The sequence below is a fragment of the Papaver somniferum genome, unplaced genomic scaffold, assembly GCF_003573695.1.
Source record: "Papaver somniferum cultivar HN1 unplaced genomic scaffold, ASM357369v1 unplaced-scaffold_158, whole genome shotgun sequence".
Lineage (NCBI taxonomy): Eukaryota > Viridiplantae > Streptophyta > Magnoliopsida > Ranunculales > Papaveraceae > Papaver > Papaver somniferum.
In genome coordinates this window covers 1271952-1290805 of record NW_020625264.1, presented here as the reverse complement: position 1 = coordinate 1290805, position 18854 = coordinate 1271952, and the positions used below count along the sequence as shown (strand labels likewise).

At 36.5% G+C, this 18854-nt stretch overlaps 2 protein-coding genes across 2 annotated transcripts; one reads left to right on the top strand and one right to left on the bottom strand.

Moving 5' to 3' along the window:
- The first annotated feature begins 1694 nt into the window (after positions 1-1694).
- Positions 1695-4230, top strand: LOC113337247 (40S ribosomal protein SA-like). The gene is made up of 5 exons (XM_026582959.1): positions 1695-1898; positions 2757-3019; positions 3120-3317; positions 3589-3775; positions 3887-4230. The coding sequence occupies exons 1-5, from the start codon at positions 1775-1777 to the stop codon at positions 3976-3978; spliced, it is 864 nt and encodes a 287-aa protein (XP_026438744.1). The 5' UTR covers positions 1695-1774; the 3' UTR covers positions 3979-4230.
- Positions 4231-4647: 417 nt separating this feature from the next.
- Positions 4648-11594, bottom strand: LOC113337246 (phosphoinositide phosphatase SAC3-like). The gene is made up of 16 exons (XM_026582958.1): positions 10987-11594; positions 10492-10696; positions 10244-10409; positions 9459-9681; positions 9146-9222; positions 8234-8421; positions 8047-8144; positions 7779-7912; positions 7555-7683; positions 7022-7385; positions 6821-6942; positions 6520-6606; positions 6131-6319; positions 5663-5812; positions 5478-5565; positions 4648-5312 (listed from the first exon to the last, which is right to left on the bottom strand). Exons 1-16 carry the CDS (start codon positions 11065-11067, stop codon positions 5211-5213), a joined length of 2403 nt encoding a protein of 800 aa, XP_026438743.1. The 5' UTR covers positions 11068-11594; the 3' UTR covers positions 4648-5210.
- Positions 11595-18854: the final 7260 nt, after the last annotated feature.

The window sequence follows — 18854 nt, the reverse complement described above, 5'->3', positions numbered from 1 at the left end:
TCAGATGAAGTCGAAAAAAACTTCAACTAATCGGTATAACCAAGATTTCATGGTTTAGTACGTAATAAATTCATTTCTTTTCACCAATAGTACGAGAAAATGCTCATTTCATCGAGTTGTATACATTCTCTTTCATTTGGTTAAACCATAAAATTGAGTAAAACTTTTGTTGTGTCATGAAACTATTGATTTTAAAGCTATTAACTTTTTTTACAATTTAAATATCTTCTCAAGAATTAGGAGAGGACAAGCTAATCTCCATCTACATAACAAGTGACGACAGAGGTATTCATGATCAAAATTTTTATGACGCCGACCTTTCAATTTGGTTTCCACTGGTATCTTAGTTATGAAAGCACAAAAATTGTAACCAAACAGAGTTAATTTTCTAATTCTAATTTTGAAACATAATGGAAAACTATTATTTATCTTATTTATAGATGTAATGGAACATACTAGTCATATAAAATTCACAAATTTTGAAGTTGTCATGTATTCAAGGAATGTTTCCAAACCCAAGAGCTTATATACATCATGCAAAATAATGCAAGGAGATAACCTCAATAAAGGTTGTTTGGAGTTGTGGTGCAATGTTTGAGTTGCAACGTGTGTCCAGGGTTAAAGTGCAGGTTTTGGGTCGGTAAAATTTTGGGTGAACGTGACAATTTCTAGGTCAGGATCAAATTCTTCGGAAAAATTAATTTTACATTTTAAATTACAACATAGATATTGAGTCAACCAAATTTGAAGTCACGTGATAATTCTTTAATCAAGATCCATATCCTTGAGGCAATTCCTGTGACAGTTAACATTTTTTTTGTTGAGCAACTTGGATGAACAAACACGTTTTTGCACTATGGGAAACTAAGACAAAATAAACAAATCTCATATTTTAGGATCCCACCAGTGATTTTTTTAATATAAAGTAATAAGAGTTGGATCCCACTGATTCTTTAACTAATAAAACAAATAATAAAAAGTAAACCCTAAATGTAATAACCGAGATTTGGAGAGTAAACCCTAAATGTAATAACCGAGATTTGGAGAGTGAAAACCAAGAGGCGGCCAAACATCAACAACTAGCGTTTTTGGATAACCCTAAATGTAAGAAACACACCGAGACAACCAAAATAATATGGTTGAGATTTCACCTGACACGAACTTAACATATGAATAGTGTTATTTGCATTTCTTAAAAGTTAGTGTTGTTTCTTTTAAAAAAAAGTTACAAATCTACTATTTGATAACTTTTATATAAGATGTAACGAGTCAATCCATACATAATGACTGGAGTTTAGACGAATCAGTTGAACAAGAAAAACCCTTTCTAACTCAATTGACTATTTTGAGTCTTTCTTATTACATCCGAATTTGACTTATTGCATCTTCCAAAATTCTTTATTAAATTGTAGGATTGTAATCGTGTCCAATGAATCAGATACAAAATTGTACCGAATGTGTGAGCCTGTAACCTCAAATCAGAGCACCCAACGAGTCAGGCGCAAAATGAAAACTGACTCGGGTAACTCTGAATTCAATATACAAGCCGAATCAGTTCCTGAGTCAGTTTCAGACATACAAGGTAATAGGCAACAAGGGCATTATCGTCATCTTATCAAAAAATGAACCCTTTGGGCTTTTTTGTGCAAATGGGCTCTTTATATAAATGGCCTTATAATTCTTGTCTTTCTCCTTTGCGCCTTTTGCTGTGAAAAACCCTAACAAGAAGAAGAATTCACTCTAGTCCATCCACGGCGGCAGCAAGCAGTCAATCATGGCGAAAGTTTTAACTCAAAAGGAAGAAGATATACAGATGCTCTTAGCTGCAGATGCACATCTCGGTACCAAAAATGTTAATTTTCAGATGGAAAGATATGTCTTCAAGAGAAGAGCTGATGGTAAACTTAATCTAACTAAACCCTTTCTCTGATTTCTTCTTTCTTATCATGATTTTAGTGTTTCTAGAGCTTGATTTCATGTTTTGGGGTTCTGGGGGTGTTTTTATTTGACCTTTTTGTTTAGATCTATTAGTCTTGTTGGGGTTTTTCTAGTTACTGTATGTATGATGTTGTTTTGGTGTTGGGACTTATTTTGTTTCTAGAAACTAACGCTTCATGGGATTAAGTCTTACTGGGGTTTTGTAAGTTACTGTTGTTTGTATGATGTTTTAGTGTTGAGACCTATTTTGTGTCTCCTCCCATTTGAAAGAAACAACACTTCATAATAGTGGTGGTGGGGAGTGGTGGTGAAGCTGGTGGTGTTCGGTGGATTTTGGTTGTCAGTGTTGGGTTATTGATCTTATGTTTTGAATAGTCATATCAGGTTTTGCTAGTTACAGTATGCAAGTTTGAGACTCGTCAGTGCCTCTCATTTGAAAGAAACTAACACTTACTGATAGTGGTGGTGGGTGGTGGATTGAGGTGATGAGTGGTCGTGGTGGGTTATTGAGGGTTATAGATTGTATGTCTAGATCAATGTGTGAATGGATTAGTCTTGCTGGGTTTTTGCTAGATATTGTGTGCATGCTATTGACAATGTTTCATGATGAGTACCACTTACAATGAGGACTGTTGGAATGTTATGAAAATCAGTAGTGGTTAATTTTGTATCGCTTGATTTCCATGTATAACAATGGTCCTGGTTTGTGAATGGTAGTCATCTTGAAGCGTTTTTTCTTTCATATGGGTTGATGATATTGGTGTTAGTTGTGTTGGTTTGATATATGAATTGTTGATTCGTTTGTGATTGATTGTCAGGTATTTACATTATCAACCTTGGAAAGACATGGGAGAAGCTTATGATGGCTGCTAGAGTTATTGTTGCTATTGAGAACCCACAAGACATTATTGTTCAATCTGCAAGACCATATGGACAGAGGGCTGTGTTGAAATTCGCTCACTACATTGGTGCTCAGCCACTAGCAGGAAGACACACCCCTGGTACATTTACCAATCAGATGCAAAAGTCATTCACTGAGCCACGTCTTCTTATCCTTACTGACCCTAGGACTGATCATCAGGTATGTCTTTTCTCTTCAGTTACTGATATGCATTGCTTTTATGGAGAGTGTAGTGTTTTTACTGCTTACTCATTTCGATCTATATTGGTATATTTTGCAGCCCATCAAGGAGGCTGCTCTTGGTAACATCCCCACAATTGCCTTCTGTGACACGGACTCACCAATGCCATATGTTGACATCGGTATCCCAGCTAACAACAAGGGAAAGAACAGCATTGGGTGCCTTTTCTGGATGTTGGCAAGGATGGTTCTGCAGATGCGTGGCACCATTCTACCTGGACACAAGTGGGATGTTATGGTAAGTATGTCCAACCCGTGATTTTCGTTAAAGATGCTCTGTGTAACTGTGGAGTTTGTAGTGTTTTGTATCTTTTTGCCTCCATCAATTGTAGTTTTAAGAAATAGTCAAAAGGTAGTCATTTCTTCCGTTTCACAGTTAATGTTTATTCTGCTTAACTACTCACGGTGAATGGTGCTGTGAACCGAGTATTACCGTTGTTCTTTTCTTTTTTGGGTTCCAATAATGCATGTAATATCGATGAAACTTATTTAGCAATTGTTGTTTCCAGGTGGATCTATTTTTCTACAGAGAGCCTGAGGAAGCCAAGGATCAAGAAGTTGATGAGAGTGGTGCTCCAGTGGCTGAATATGGTGTTACTGAATATGGTGGTGGTAACATCGCTAATGACAATTGGGCTGGTGATGCTGTTGCTGCTCCAGCCCTTGGTGGCGGTGCAGACTGGGCTACTGATGCAGGTAATATATCTCGGCATCCATTCTTTATTTATCATGTTTTCTTGTTTTTTTTCAGGCATTAGTATTTCGTTGATAATGCTGGGATCTTACTTCTGTTTATTTACCATTCAGTTCCCGTGGAAGGAGGAGAAGTAGCTTGGGAGGCAGCAGCTGCACCAGTTGATCCCACCGTCGTGGCTGCACCTGGTGGCTGGGAATTATAAGCTCTTATATTTTTGCCGCCTCTTATCTCATTTAGTCAGGAGGCTATATCAAACCCTTTTATTCTCTTTTCCGCCAGTTTTGTTTCAGTTAGTATGTAGTTAAGAGATGTTTGGGGTTTTTCTTAGTTCCATACTGCACACCTCTATTATTCTCATAGCAGAATGAATCTTTTCACACTAATGAATTGTAGTTAATGAATGATTAAGAGGATTATTCGAGTTAAAGCCTTTTGTTGTCATTTTATTTGCTCATCATTTATGTCTCTGATATGTAGCCAGCAAACTTTTCTGTGGCAATGTGTGAAGTGTGATCTGCTACATGAAACTTGAATTGCTTAAACTGTTAGTTTGAATCAAGGTACTGTCATTTTCCGTATCAGACATGGTTCGACCACTGGCTTACAAGTTCTGTTCATGACTATCTGCACATGTTGCATCTCCTGGAGTATTCATTTTGCACATGTTGCACCTGTTAAAGGTTTTCAATTTGCATGCGAGTTCCCATCACAATAGCTTGCTTCTCATGCGTCGCCTTTGCATTGCACTGCTACAAAGGTCTGGCGCACTCATGAAAATAGAACAAAAAAAAGTATTCACTTCGCATTGGCTAGGCGAGACTGGCAAGTGCACTTAAATCTGCTACAAAGGCCTGGAGCACTGCACAAAGCGGAGCAAAAAATTCATAGGCTTGAACAAACTGTATGAGACGAGCCAGACAGAGAATACTGTTCTGTGATTCAAACATTATGCTTGAAACAAATTATTTCCTACCAACAAAAAAAAGATGATCTGTGAATGCGATATAATTGGAGATGACACTACCATATTTACAAGGAATTAGGACCCCTAAGTCCATAGATAAGGTGTTAAAAGGGAAAAAGAGAGCTGAATCGGAAAAATATATTTCTTTACTTTTTACTATTTACTCCTCGTAGTTCTGTACCAAGCCAAATTTTTAACTGCTGTTCTTGCGCGCGGTGCAACAGCAAAATGAACCTCTTAGGGTGGCACAGGAAGAACTCTTAGGGTGGCACATGTATCTTTACAGTGAATGCTGGAGAGTTGTGCTCTGGCAGAGCTTTCCACTCTGATGACCTTCACGAATTATCGTTTCCATTACGTGCACAATTCCACAATGTGGGGGTTGGCGGGAAATGTGACGTGTCTAGATGGATATAGCCATGAAGGAAACTAAATGCAAGATTTCGGATGGAACCATTAGTATATGCACCTCAATGGCATAGAGTCTCTCCACAATTCACCCAGTCAGCAAATCTGTCTGAAAATTCATCCACTGTTTTGCTTGATGACTCTTCCCCTATCTGTGTTCTTCCCTGCAATACAGTAACATGTTATTACGATGTAATACAGTATTTTACTCGACAAAGATGTCTGAACCACAATTCATATAGTCTCTTATCGGGTAAAGGTTCAGTCAGGGTAGAGAAAAAAAATCCCTCGGAATATGATAAGTTGCATTGATGTGATAAATCACAAACCTTGATGCTGGATCCACTATTACTTGGAGACGGATTCAAAACATCATCTGTAGACATTCCACTTAATGAAGACTTTATGAGCTCAGACCTGCAACAATTTAAGTACACATGGTGTTACTGACACTTGTATGTATTATAGCACTGATAATTACGTCTTTTAGAAAGACCCAAATTGGAGAAGTTACCTTTCATACGACTCTTCTTCACAAGAAGTCCCAGAGGAAGAAATCAGTTCAAGATCAACAAAATTTGAGCAGCTAAATGAATCATCATCAAGTATTTGGTTGCTTCTCATGTCGGGAAAAAGACGCCTGTCTGCCATTGATGGAGTATGCCTATACAAGTATATGATAATATTAGATAATTAGAGAATACTGGTGGCAGGAATTTCACATTTCTAAGTCATTGGAGGTATCACTTCAATGGGATGCCTCTGGCAGTAAACAAATCAAGATGTCTAAACCAAGAGAACGAGACAAAAGATGGCAGCAAATGTTTTACGGACCAGCTGGTCAATAAGATAATGGAGAATTGAAAGAAAAGTGATAATTAGATGAGCCAAATCTTCGCATATGGCCTTCAACAGGTTTCCCTGACCTTTATAAACATATGTTGCAGAAAGTATCAGTCGGTAACAAGTGATGGAAGCCAACCTGTTATATGACACTTCACTTTCACATGTTGAGATTTCTGGAGTGGAGTCAGAAAAACGTTTATTACTTCCTTGTGTTCTTTCAAGCAAGGGTGAGCCAGGAAGTTTCTTTTCTCCAACTGCTGTACTCGGCGAATTGGGATTTTTTTCAGAAAGAAGATTTTCTGAAAACGATCTTTTGAAATATGTACTGCATATACAGGTAAGTAAATATACAAATAAGTAAATAACCACATATTTGTTCTGTACAATTGACATAGCTGGAATTTTGAAGCTACAGATCAGCTTTTTATTAGTTCATAATAATCAAGAACGGTATCTAAAAGAGAAAAATCGTTTACTTCAAGTGAAGGCAAAACAAGTTTATTGTAAAAGTAATAACTCTAGTACCTCATACTGTCAGCATTGTAATGCTGATTGGAGTCCAGCTCCCATAGCGCAGGTCTGCCTTGTTGCGGTTGGAAATTGCCCAGAAACCTGATGTATAAAAGTGCAGAAAGGATTGGAATCATTGATGTGTTTAGCGCAATGAAAAAGGTTTAAATACTATGACTCGGTAATTAGATGCAAGAATCGCCCCGCAATTAAATTCATTACATGTGTGTTTACCTTTCCAAGTGATTTCGAAGGCAGCACAAGTGTTATTCTCTGACAGTATTTTAGAATTTACAGAGTCATTTTGTGAACTTACACATTTATTGCAGCTTGCTTTTCGCCATCCATGTAGGCATTGCTATAGTACCGTTGAAGTGTCCTGAAGAACTCTTGGGACTGGGTTGCTGCTCTCCATTGGCCTCTTCTCTCCGAGAATATCTGTTTAACACAGGTGTGAATGAGTCAATTTAAGATAGTAAACGGAGCAAGGCTGCAAGAGATCAGCATAGGTGGTTACCTTGTTGTGAGCAGCAGACCCACCATATTGGTGTGCAAGGGTGTCACCCATTGTTTCATAAAACCGCATTACATTGTCAGCCAAACGGGAATCTAGATCAATTTTTGGGACATTTATAAACCCTATGACATGGAGCTGATGACCTAATGCAACCAAGCCATAGGCGTATTGTGCAACATTTGTGCGATCCAAGCAGTCAATGCAATTGGTCCTGAGGACCCCTTTCTGACATCGTAGTGGCTTCACTAAGGGATTTCCTTGAGTTTCACCACTCTCTTCACCAGGGAATGTTTCTGAGCTATCTGCACTCTCTACGTTATCATCGAAATGGGTCACAGGAGACCCATCACAAGCATCACTTGTCCTGAAATAAAATGCATATTTATCGGTTTTCAATAAAATTGATTTTTCGTCCCTAATTTTGGATAATGCATAAACAATGACTATCAAATTTGTTTTTCGTCCCTAATTTTGTTAAACACCAAGACAAACAGGTTCGATTCTGAATTGACTGCTTATTAGATAAAACTTACTCATGTGGAGGAGACTTTATTGTTTCCTCGGGTCCCAACTCTTGCTTTACTTCACAGAAGAAGAAATCTGTCAAGTCCAAAGCATTAGCAGCCACTCTACCTAGTACTGCCAGTACATTTGTAGCTTTGCTGAAAAGGAATTTGAATACAACTGCTCGTTAGACAAGATTTTCTTACAAGAAAAAAGAAAATCATTGCTGAAGCACTGAGCATGATGGCTTTACCTCCTTGAGTGTCTGCTTAAATCCCAATGAAGAAACCTCAGGCGGTTCTCCTCTAGAAGATCTTTATTGATGAATTCAATTGCATTTGCGAACTCTGTACGGAGTATAGACTCTCGTGGCCTCTTCTCACGTGTCTGTTATTTTTTCAGCCATGATTAAGTAAAAAAGAAAAACAAATCAATTTAAGACATTGGAGTATATATAAGTAGATAGACGTGTAATATTTTTAGCTGATTCGTCAATAATTTATAATTTTGTAATAGATTACCTTAATCAAATTCAAAATGATTATTGGGTTTCCATATCTCTTGACCAGATTCTCAAAATGAAGTCTAGTAGCTTCGTAATTTTGATCCTTCTTTGACACTGGAATATAGTGATGAACAGAATTGTCAGTAGAAACCCGATAAAAACTTACTACTTTCTGTCTGCTGATTTATATTTCTGAAACTCACATGTGATATCAGGTTTCATATTCAGACGAGATGTTTCCTGAGACCAGAAGAGGGGTATTGAACCTCGGTTCTGCACCACAGAACTTATTTGGATTGGACTTCCTTCAGCAACATCCTCAAATACAATTTGTTCTGTCTCAACGTCATTTGCTACTCTACCGTTCTCATTTACGCCTCGCTTCAAATACCTACACAGTGAAAGGAGCAAGAAGTAAAATGAGCCCCTTGAATATAAAGATCCGATACTAAGAGCTGAAAAAACATGTGATAGTCTAGGACACAATACGATATTCACAAAACTAGACTCAAACGACCAAATGGAATTCATCAGGTACCATAAACCAGATAAATAATAGGGTAACTTTTAATCCAGGACCTGATTCTCAAACCTAATCAGCACAAGAGTAAACGTAAATAAGTGAATAACTTTCAAGTAGTCTACTAACAAGAAACTATTTGGCTCTGGTACCAAACTGAAGCACCCATCTCCCAATGCCTACACGGTACTGCCCTTGTGCCAAGACCCCTGACAAGAGCCAGTATTGGGTAGGTACTGGGAGAGGGGTGTTAAACAAAACATGACTCTCAACCTGCAGCGGCGTCAGACTACTCCATTTTGTGCCCTCAATCAAGAGTTTTATGTCAAAATAAATCCAATCAGATCGTTACAGAAATTTCATATTCTTTTTGGAATAATAGAAATTTCCTCTATGATTTTAAGAATACACGGATGTGACTGATAGGGACAGATGGTTGCCTTGATTTCAGGATCTCCTAGTTCACGGCCATTAAATGTTCAGACCCCTTGTAACTGATCTCAGCATATGAAATAATATCAGGGATAGACAAGAAGCCTGCTGTTTTCAAGATTAAACAGGATAAATATTTCAACATTCATGGCTGTGTTCCAACCTGGTGCCAGCATAATGACGTGAACGCCTAGCAATGAGTGTGAAATTGAAGTCTCTGCCTGATAATGAAAGTCTAGCCTGCATGCAAAGGTGGGGAAAGTCCATCAGTAACACCATATTTCAAGCCTAAAAAAAATCGTGCATTAGAATTTGCTGATTCGCCTGTTTAAGAAACTCTTGAGCATAAATGCACCATGGCCATGGGTCCATGACTAAAGAGAAACAAATTAAGACGATGCAGATTTGGGAGAGTCTTTTATGAAGTTAATATAAATTTTTCACACAATCACATCACTCAGAAAGAAAAGGATTACCTGTTTGAAGAAGCCATAGACCAACGCAACTGTCCATAAAGTATTTTTGAGGTGATTACGGATCCCCCGTGTCAAGAACTCGTTCCAAACAAACATTGTTTCATATAGGACCTTCCTTGTCTCTCCATCACATAAATTCTTTTGAAGACTACGCATAACATTGTATGAGTAGCTAAAGTAGAAGTCCTTAGTAAGATCCACTGTGGATAGGAGCTTCTTGTATCTATGCCATCAACAAGAAACACAAACATAAAACTCATGAAAACAAGTCCTAGCTGAATGGAACATAAAAACACAATACATAGGACATACGATATATAAAAGGAACAGAAATACAGCTAGTAGATGGTAATCCATAACATGAGAAAGAAGCAAATAGTATGAACTCTTACGATGCATGATTTTGTTCAAATGTGTATTCATATTAACCTTGCAAAAACGTGAATTTGAATAGTACAACCTAATTGTACAACCTAACGAGGACAAAGGAAATACTGGACATTCATAGACGCAATGGATTATTCACACGGCTATCACAGGGTTGGGTTTGACTATATCATCTCCACAATGCATAAGACTTACCTACTTGCACAAAAAAGGCGCCCTGAGATCATGTTATACGTTCCAAACTAACAAATAATTTAACCGAAACTAAAGAATCACATCAATTAACCTTCTTGTCAAAATACAAAAGGGAACTGAACCCCTTTCACTATGAATTCTTTTAAGGTACCCTTTAAAAATATTACGAACATTTAACATTTACAGACAGAATAGACAAAGACCTGTTCTCGTTGTTAGAAAAAGGCATAGTGGCCCGAACAGTAGAATTTGGAAGTGGGATCATCTCGCTCTTTGTAACAGCGTATACACTATGACCGCAGATTGCACCAATTTGCTTCCTCTTCGTGATAAGTAGCATATAGTAAGGCCCCAAAAATTTCACAAATCCTAGCAAGACAAAACCACCAAATGAGTAAAGCAAGAACACAATTTAACCATCTCAAGCACAAATACTCAAAGACTCACTTACCAACAATTCCGTAACAAGCGGTGACAAACTTAAGTCCGCCAGTTGACTTGTTTCCTTCATCTATTCGCTTCAGTAGATCAGAACACTCTATTTGCGAGTAAGTAGTAGCATCTTCGCCAATGTTTAGCTCAGTCGCCTCTAATCTATCAATCTTTAACACTCTCCATAACATTCTACTCTTGTCTCTTCCCACCATATAAAAATTCTGCTATAACGAAAAACAAAACCACTCAAATTTCACACTGAATCACAAAATCAAACCCCAATTGCATTACCATGCTCACTGAGCATACTGCAAACATACAATTATGCGCGAATAAACAACACGGGCGACACGGCTTCTACGGTTCAAGATCAATAGTAACTAAACACAACTATGTATTTGGGGCAAATGGAAACACCAATTAGATCTTCAAAATGAGTACTAGAACCCTAATTTAACAAAAATGGGGGAAAATTGAAGGAAAATTGAAATTAATTGAAGAATTTATTTACCGATTCAGTTTCGTATAACTTAAACTTCTGAAGAAAATAACTACTACCCATTATTGGATCAAGCTCGTTATTCGCTGCCATTGATGAAAAATATGAAAACCCTCAGAGATCCCCGAGCTGAGCTCGCTCGAGGGAAGATCAAATGGACATGCGAGAGAGAAAGATCACACTTTTTTTATAAGAACCCTAATAAATTGAGTTGTTGTTGGGTTGTTTCAAGTATAGCATTTTCCTTCAGACCCTTTCTTCCTTCTTCTTCCTTTTACTGTAATTCCTTTTCTTCCATTCATGAAATCAGCAACTATAATAACCCTTTCAAAAATGAAACATCCCCAGATGCCAAAAATTGATTCTGTAAATGAATTTGTATCAAAGCTTGAGCCTTTATTGAAAAAAAAAATCAGAGAGAAAGACAAAAATTCAAAATCTCCAGGTTCTTCTTCTTCAGAGAAGCAGATGCAGAGAGAATCTACAGAGAGAGGGCTGTTGTTGTTCTTCTGGAGAGAGAGAAGCAGAGGAGAGCTTCCGTGACCACTCGATCAATCTGTTGTTCCTCCCCACACACACAACAAAATTAATAATCTGAGAAAATTATTTCTTGTTTTGTTTTGTTTTTGTTTTTGTTTTTCTCCTATCTGTATATAAGCTGAGAAATTGATTTTTATTTTTTTTGACTTTTTCCGATGTAAAATGGCTTATTCCGATTTTTTACTGCCTCCTGGCTGCACACTAAATATCAACGACACTACATTCTTTGTTTTATGGTGACTCATTTGGGTCTGACTCGTCTGAATCCGACTGAAATCATCTGATTTATTTGGATCTAATTCAATATGTTTGTTTTTTTGAGTCAAATCTGACTCAAAAATATGAATCAGTAGTTTGTTCCCGTGAATTAGAGTATTTTATTACTTGTCTCAAACGGATCCGAGTCAGGATTTAGGTTTGACTCAGATCTGATTTAATAAAAAAAAACGGTTTGATATCTGACTCGGACCAAGTCATCAAAAAGCATACATGCTGTAAATCATTAAATCATTTTGTATTAGAAATCTGATATTATTTTGTATTTATTTTTTTTCTTTCGTTTCATATCTGATTTAATGAGCACATATCTATCTTAAATCATCTTTTCCTATAATTTTATTATTTGGTTATTTTCTCAGTCAGACGTAGTGAGTCAGCTTCAAATGTAATTAGTCGGATCCATACAAGTTAGAAAAATACAAAAAATTGGTACTTTTGTTCGCCGACAACTTTCTAGTACAGTGTTAAAGACACCTCCTTTTATCCATAGTATAGGTGGGAGGTAGGAGGACCGATTCCCACTAGGAAAGGTTAGATGGATCTCCATTTCCATCGATTTCCTCTTTGGATGGATCCCCCATTTCCACCAATATCCTCTATGGTTTAGATAAGATTGGGGCTAGTCCAGCTTGTTAGGTCTGCTTAGGAGGTGAGCCCAGTTGTGTCGTATCAAAACCTTGTACTTTTTTTTTCCTGATTCACTTGTTTGAATCAAACTCATTACATCCGAATCTAGAATTTTTTTTTTGAATTAAGTTAGATATGTTCCCCCACGAATCAGTTACAATTTTGTACGCGACTCAAAAATGCTTCAAAGTCAGATGTTCTAGTTAAGTCAATCAGACTTCGAGTCAGACTCCGAATCAGATATCAGATACAAGAACACACAACCAGTTTGACATATGATGCATATTGGATCAACCACTGAGCCAAATTCAGATCAAACAAACAAGACGTAAACCATTTAGGATAGTTCCTTTGACTATACAGCTGGTTCTCATATAGGTAGTTCGAGTTTTTACTTTAGAGTTTGTTAGTCTTATAAAAATTTCACCGAAATTTTCATAATGAAAAAAACAATACCATGATTCGACGATAACTCAATGTACCATAAACTATATTCTCAGGTCAGTAGTTCAGAGTCTTTTAAGCTCGCCTTTAATCGTTTTAATACGGAATATGTATACAGTAAAAATGTCAAAATCTAATTGTTTACACTAATCACTCCCTCGGTTTCAAAATGAAAGACACGCTTCAAAATAATTTACACATGAAACCAGCCTATTATGTTGAAAGAGAGAAAATTACGATATTACCAATAACGTAAGGGTGCATTTAGCATTTTACCCCACCCATTGAATCATGCATAGCTAATAGTAACTAAAATAGAAAAAAAATAAAAAAATTGAATGCCAAAATATTTGCATAGGAAATTGCCCTTTCCCCTGGGAGTTGGCCTGCTAAATTAGAAAACTATTTAATCATCATCATCACGGTATAACTGTCAATTGATGATGGAGCTCTCACGTATTTAGATAAATTTAAATGCTTGAGCAAATATTTGAAATACCTTAATTAATCAAATAGGAATTAGTCATAGTGATGTACACATATGTGGTAATTATACACCTAATCCTCTTGACCCACAACTAATAGTTTGGTTTTGTTGATCGACTCGATAAAATTCACACCTAAACTAATTACAACCGATAACAACAGAAATAATTTAGTGAGAGTATAATGCAGCCGAATTATCTTGCAGACAAAAGTAGAGTCAGGATTCAAAGATTAACAAGGAAAAAAAAACATACGTAAAATAACACTAATAAAACTTCTAAATAGGCATTGAGAAATTATTTTTCGACTTCTTAAAATTAAATAGTGTTTTTCGATTTCTAAAAGTTCGAAAAGCGAAAAATACTAATTTGACGACACGATTTCAAAATGAATTTTTGGAAGCAAAAAGACATTAACCTTTTGCCAAACAAAAGATTTTTACTTCTGATTTCTAATATTGACATTGTCGTTTTTGGAAAAGCAAAAACACTTTTATATCATAACATGGTCTAAACACCTAACTGGCAAGTGTAAGTAGTTGCACCAATTTTACCTTACCTAAACAACACCCTCTCCCCTACTTGCAAACATCAGAAAGTATAATTAAGAAGCATGTTGCAAACATGATAAAGTATAAACCAAGTTGCAAAACATGGCAAGAAAAAACTTTTTGATATTTCTTGCGAGTTTGTGGCTAAGGAGAGTCATTACCCAAAGGCAGGCAGGCTCATTCATGTTTGTCACGTTAGTTAGATTTGGTTTACGATATTATTGGTTGATTTTGGACCATTTCTTCTTCATTGCATCACTATCCTATACCACAAGATGCATGCGTCACAATATTAATACTATTTGCTGGGGTTGAATTATACAGTAATGTCTATTTATTATTAATAATAATAATAATAATTCGTTTGAGAATGAAGAAGAGGAAGAAAGAATCCATGGAGGACATTCGCTCAAAGCTTATAAGGTTCTTCATATGCAAGCTGGATCCTTCCTACATCACCGACCATGCATACCTTACATTTTGGTTTGTGATCTTAATGTGATTTATAATTTTTTAATTAGGATTACTAATAACAATTTATGTGACAAGATTGTTGATTTATCGGGAATTAAATAACGAAATAAATGTACTTGATCCGACTGTATTACTTGATTAACAAAAATGCTTAACAAATCGGTGAAATTGACAATGCCAAAACCGATGTTTTATTTTGTAACAGCCCGTGGGACTCATTTCCGTATGGTTAATGACATTTGTATAATTTTGAAGGTCATTTTTTATTGGTATTGGTTTTGATAATATTTATTTGTGTGTTTGGGTGTGCAATTACGTACGCATAATTATACAACCATTCCAAATGTGTATTACTATAAGAAACTAGGTGGAAACCTAACAAGCAGGGACGGACCCAAAAATCTTTGTTGGGTAGGGCTAGATCATTCATTTCCAATGCGGCCGAAGGGTGCGAAATTTTTTCTTAAAACAAACCGCACAATTAGGGAAAGTCGAGGTTTTCCCATAAGAGACTAGACAAATAAATATCAACATGAACTAAATTCATAGAAAAAACACATGAATAGAGAGAATAAATAGTAGTTTATATAAAAAACAATGAAAAATAAGTAAGGTGAGAAGAAGAGTCATGTTTTAAACTGAATTCTTGTTTTATGGGCTAAAATTTACTTGGGCTAGAAACTACACTATCAAACTCTCATTTTGGGTGGGCTGGACACATATTCACCCAAATTTTGCATACAAATTTTTTGTTCGACCAAAACATGGGACGGGCTATAGCCCGGGTTAGCCCCTTGCTAGGCCCGTCCCTGCTAACAAGCTAAGTTTTAACAACGCAGTACTACATTGGTTAAATCGGTTGGCGTGCTAGCCTATTAACGAGCCTCAGCCGAGACGGATATATAGGACTTGATTATGTCGCAAAGAGGAAAAACTAATTCAACCTTCTATATCAAATTTTGACATACTATGCTATCTGGAACTCGAACCTGAAATTTCGTGGAACAAAAAAAACCTTTAAGGAACGGGAATACCAACCGAGCTAACTACCCGTTTTAGCAAAGCTTATTTGACACCTCCAAGTATGGGTAAGATTCTTTTTTGCTACCGTATCCCTACAAACTTGGTTCCGCCTCTGTACATCATACGTACACTCAGTACCATCAACGTTGTAGGTTTAAGACTTGATCCATGTGGAATGAATGCTCTAAGAGTTTGATCATAGAATCAGAAAGATCCTCGATGATCAGAGATTATATAATGAGCTGATTAAACAACTAGATAGCTAAGCTAGCCATGTGTTAGTGTGGGAATAATCTTAAGAAGGTCAAAAAAAGAATGTAATGTAATTAACGGCTAATAGTAGTTATTAATTATGTACTTGATAAGTTTAATAAATTTGTTAATTAACAAGAACCACAATATTTTAACCTAATTATATTTTCAATTTATTTAAAATATAAAAGAACTCCAATAATTGAGAAATGGGGATCAGATTTGATTGAGAGTGAGAGGTTTTTAGTTAATTAGGTAACATTTTCTTCTTGTATAAAGTTGTATCGGTCACTATTTGAAACAAATATGTCAAACTCCAAATGCTACAATAAATAAAATATTGGCCACGTATATGTTACTTCAGTGAGCACAAGGGCAAAGTAGATGCTCAAATCAAGCTGCCGTGAGGAAAATTGGTGCCATCAGAAATCCTGTCATAGAAGGCAATTCTTTCTAAAGCATGTTTTTTTGGCATACCAAAAACATTGTAGGCATATAACACTATTTCAAAATGGGTGTTACTTAACAAAATGAGAAAGCCCCTTAACCAAATTTTCTTATAACGACAAATCTGCTATTTATGTATCAGTGTTAATAATCTTGATTAGTGATTAAAATTTTTGTTTAGTGATTAAGATAATTTTCTGATTTAAGGTTTATATGTGTAGATGAAAAATTTTTTGGGGAAAAAAAATTTATTGAAAAGGAGAGAAAGGAGAAAAGAGAAGGAGAAAGTGAGAAATTTTATTTGTTGATCCAATGGAGGATGAGGAGAGTCATTATTCATCTAAAAAACCTAGGAAAATACACATCAACTACAACAATGATTCCCAAATGGCTGATTTCTTAGATTATGAGAATGATTTTACACAAACTCAAACTCAAACTCAAGAACAAACTCAAGGTGATGATTTTTATGAGCCAAATCCAGATGATGAAGACATTGATGAGGAACCCAATGCTTCTAATACACAGGTACACTTCTATATTATGCTTGATCTCACTTTTATAGCTCGAAATTATCAAAAGTTTGAATTTTTTCATCATGGTTCGGCGAACCAGGATGAGGTTCGGCTTACATCTATGAGCCGAACCAACCCCATGATGAACAGTCCGGCTAACTGAAACTATTTAGATATGCGCTGAACCAATAACAATTGCACCTCCAACCCATTTGTTAGACACTAGTTCGGCTTATATGAAATTTCCATTGTAAGCCGAACCTATTGCTGAGATATCTGGAATAAAAATTGTTAATGGTTCGGCTTATATAATGAAAATCATATGAGCCGAACATACCCTTAAAAATTGTTGGGTACATAATTGGTGATGGTTCGGCTCATATTATGAATATCGTATAAGTCGAACCTTTGGTATATACAAGGTTCGGCACATTCGTATAAGCCGAATCTCACTATTAATTTTTCCTTCGTTATATTGAAGCTTGTGATATTCTTTGTAGATCACGTTTGTCGGACCTGTACCGATGGAAAATCAACCTGATCCGGTAGAAGTAATTCACGAAGATACTAAGGATCACTTCCAAAATGATTTGGTGTGTAAGAACTTGGTGTTTACCTTAAAGTTGTAGAAATATTCCGAAGTTTTTCTTACTAATTATTTGTGTTTGAATGAATGTAGAGATGGAAAACTAAACCGGAAGCACTGTCTTGGGCTGAGGAACACGCGATGAAGATAAATTGCGTACTAGTTAAAGGACGACAAAGCCGAGGGGATCGGTTTGATTTGATTTGTGAGCGAAGTGGAACCGGCGATAGCAAGGTTAAAAAGGGTTCTCTATATGTCGGGAAGACCGGGAGAAAGAATAGGACAAAGACGAAGAAAACAAAGTGCCATTTCAAGATTGTTTTCAACCTCAAAAACAAGAATAAGTCTTTGAACAAAGATGATGAATATTGGGTTATGAATAAACAAATGGATCGTCGTCATAACCACCCACGTCCACGTGACCTTCATGGACATGCAAAAGTAGCGCGACTCAAACCCCATGAGATTCTAGAAGTGGATAAAATGACACGATCATGTATGCTACCGTCTAGGATTCTTAGTAAATTGAAGGAGGACGACAAGAATAACAAGTCGACTATGCAAACTATCTACAATGCAAGAAATAAGATTAGAAGACTCAATTTGAAAGGTAGGATGGTGATGCGACAAGTGATGTGGTTAGCGGTAAAGCATAACTATGCTTGCCAAAAGAACTTGGATGAGTTTGGTCAAGTCACACACCTTTTTCTTGCCCACTCGGAATGCGTCCAATTGGCTATATGCTTCCTACAAGTTCTTATATTGGATTGCACGTATAAGACTAATAAATATGAGATGTCGTTGATGAACATTGTGGGGCATACGTCGACAAAGGCACCGTTCACCGTGGATTTTTGTTTCTTGGAAACGAAAAGAAAAAAAGTTATGTTTGGGGGTTAGAACAATTGAAGTTAATATTCCCGGAGGGTTCTCTTCCTAAAGTGTTCGTTTCCGATCAAGATTCATCGTTGATGTATGCTATTAACAAGGTATTTCCGGAAGCATTCAACTTTCTTTGTACGTTTCAGATATGGTGCAATGTTAGGAAAAAATGCCAACCGATAATTCAACCACTTAAGATGAAAGAATTACTGAATATTGCTAAACTACCGTTGGAGACACGATTAAAGAAAAAAAATGAATTCTTGAAACAATATGAACATAATGAGATGTTGTGGGCTTCTTTCCATGGCGAATGTGATGCTTTGGTATGGTCAATCACCGAGGATGTTTACGAACAAAATGTAAAAATGCTTATAAAACATTGGAGAACCGACTACCCCGACGTCATTACTTACTTTCTCAAAGATGTGTTGGAACCTAATAAAGAAAGGTTTGTGTCTTGTTTCACGAATCGACAGAAACACTTCGACAACCAAGCCACGAGTATGGTAGAGTCAGCTCATTATCGTTTGAAGAAGAACCTTTTTGGATGTGTTGACACGTTTGTCACGGTATTTAACGCAATTGATGAATATTTCAAAAGTGATGTTGTGAGAATTAAAGCGGATTTCGAACATAACCTTATGTTCAAACACAAGAATTATAATAGTAAATGGCTATGGGGATTAAGTCATAGAGTCTCCCATCTTTGCATTGACAAACTGTTGAAAGAATTTGAATTGATTGAGATATTAGGCGCCAACTTGGAGGAAGA

What these genes read in the sequence shown, in the direction of transcription:
- LOC113337246 (XM_026582958.1), bottom strand. Translation starts at nt 11,067, where the DNA reads ATGGCAGCGAATAACGAGCTTGATCCAATAATGGGTAGTAGTTATTTT. An exon ending in TACAATGCTGACAGTATGAG is followed by an intron (nt 6,320 to 6,519) that starts GTACTAGAGTTA and finishes CTGTATATGCAG; the next exon opens with TACATATTTCAAAAGATCGT. An exon ending in GAAGAAGAGTCGTATGAAAG is followed by an intron (nt 5,566 to 5,662) that starts GTAACTTCTCCA and finishes AAATTGTTGCAG; the next exon opens with GTCTGAGCTCATAAAGTCTT.
- LOC113337247 (XM_026582959.1), top strand. Translation starts at nt 1,775, where the DNA reads ATGGCGAAAGTTTTAACTCAAAAGGAAGAAGATATACAGATGCTCTTA. An exon ending in GACACAAGTGGGATGTTATG is followed by an intron (nt 3,318 to 3,588) that starts GTAAGTATGTCC and finishes TGTTGTTTCCAG; the next exon opens with GTGGATCTATTTTTCTACAG. An exon ending in AGACTGGGCTACTGATGCAG is followed by an intron (nt 3,776 to 3,886) that starts GTAATATATCTC and finishes TTTACCATTCAG; the next exon opens with TTCCCGTGGAAGGAGGAGAA.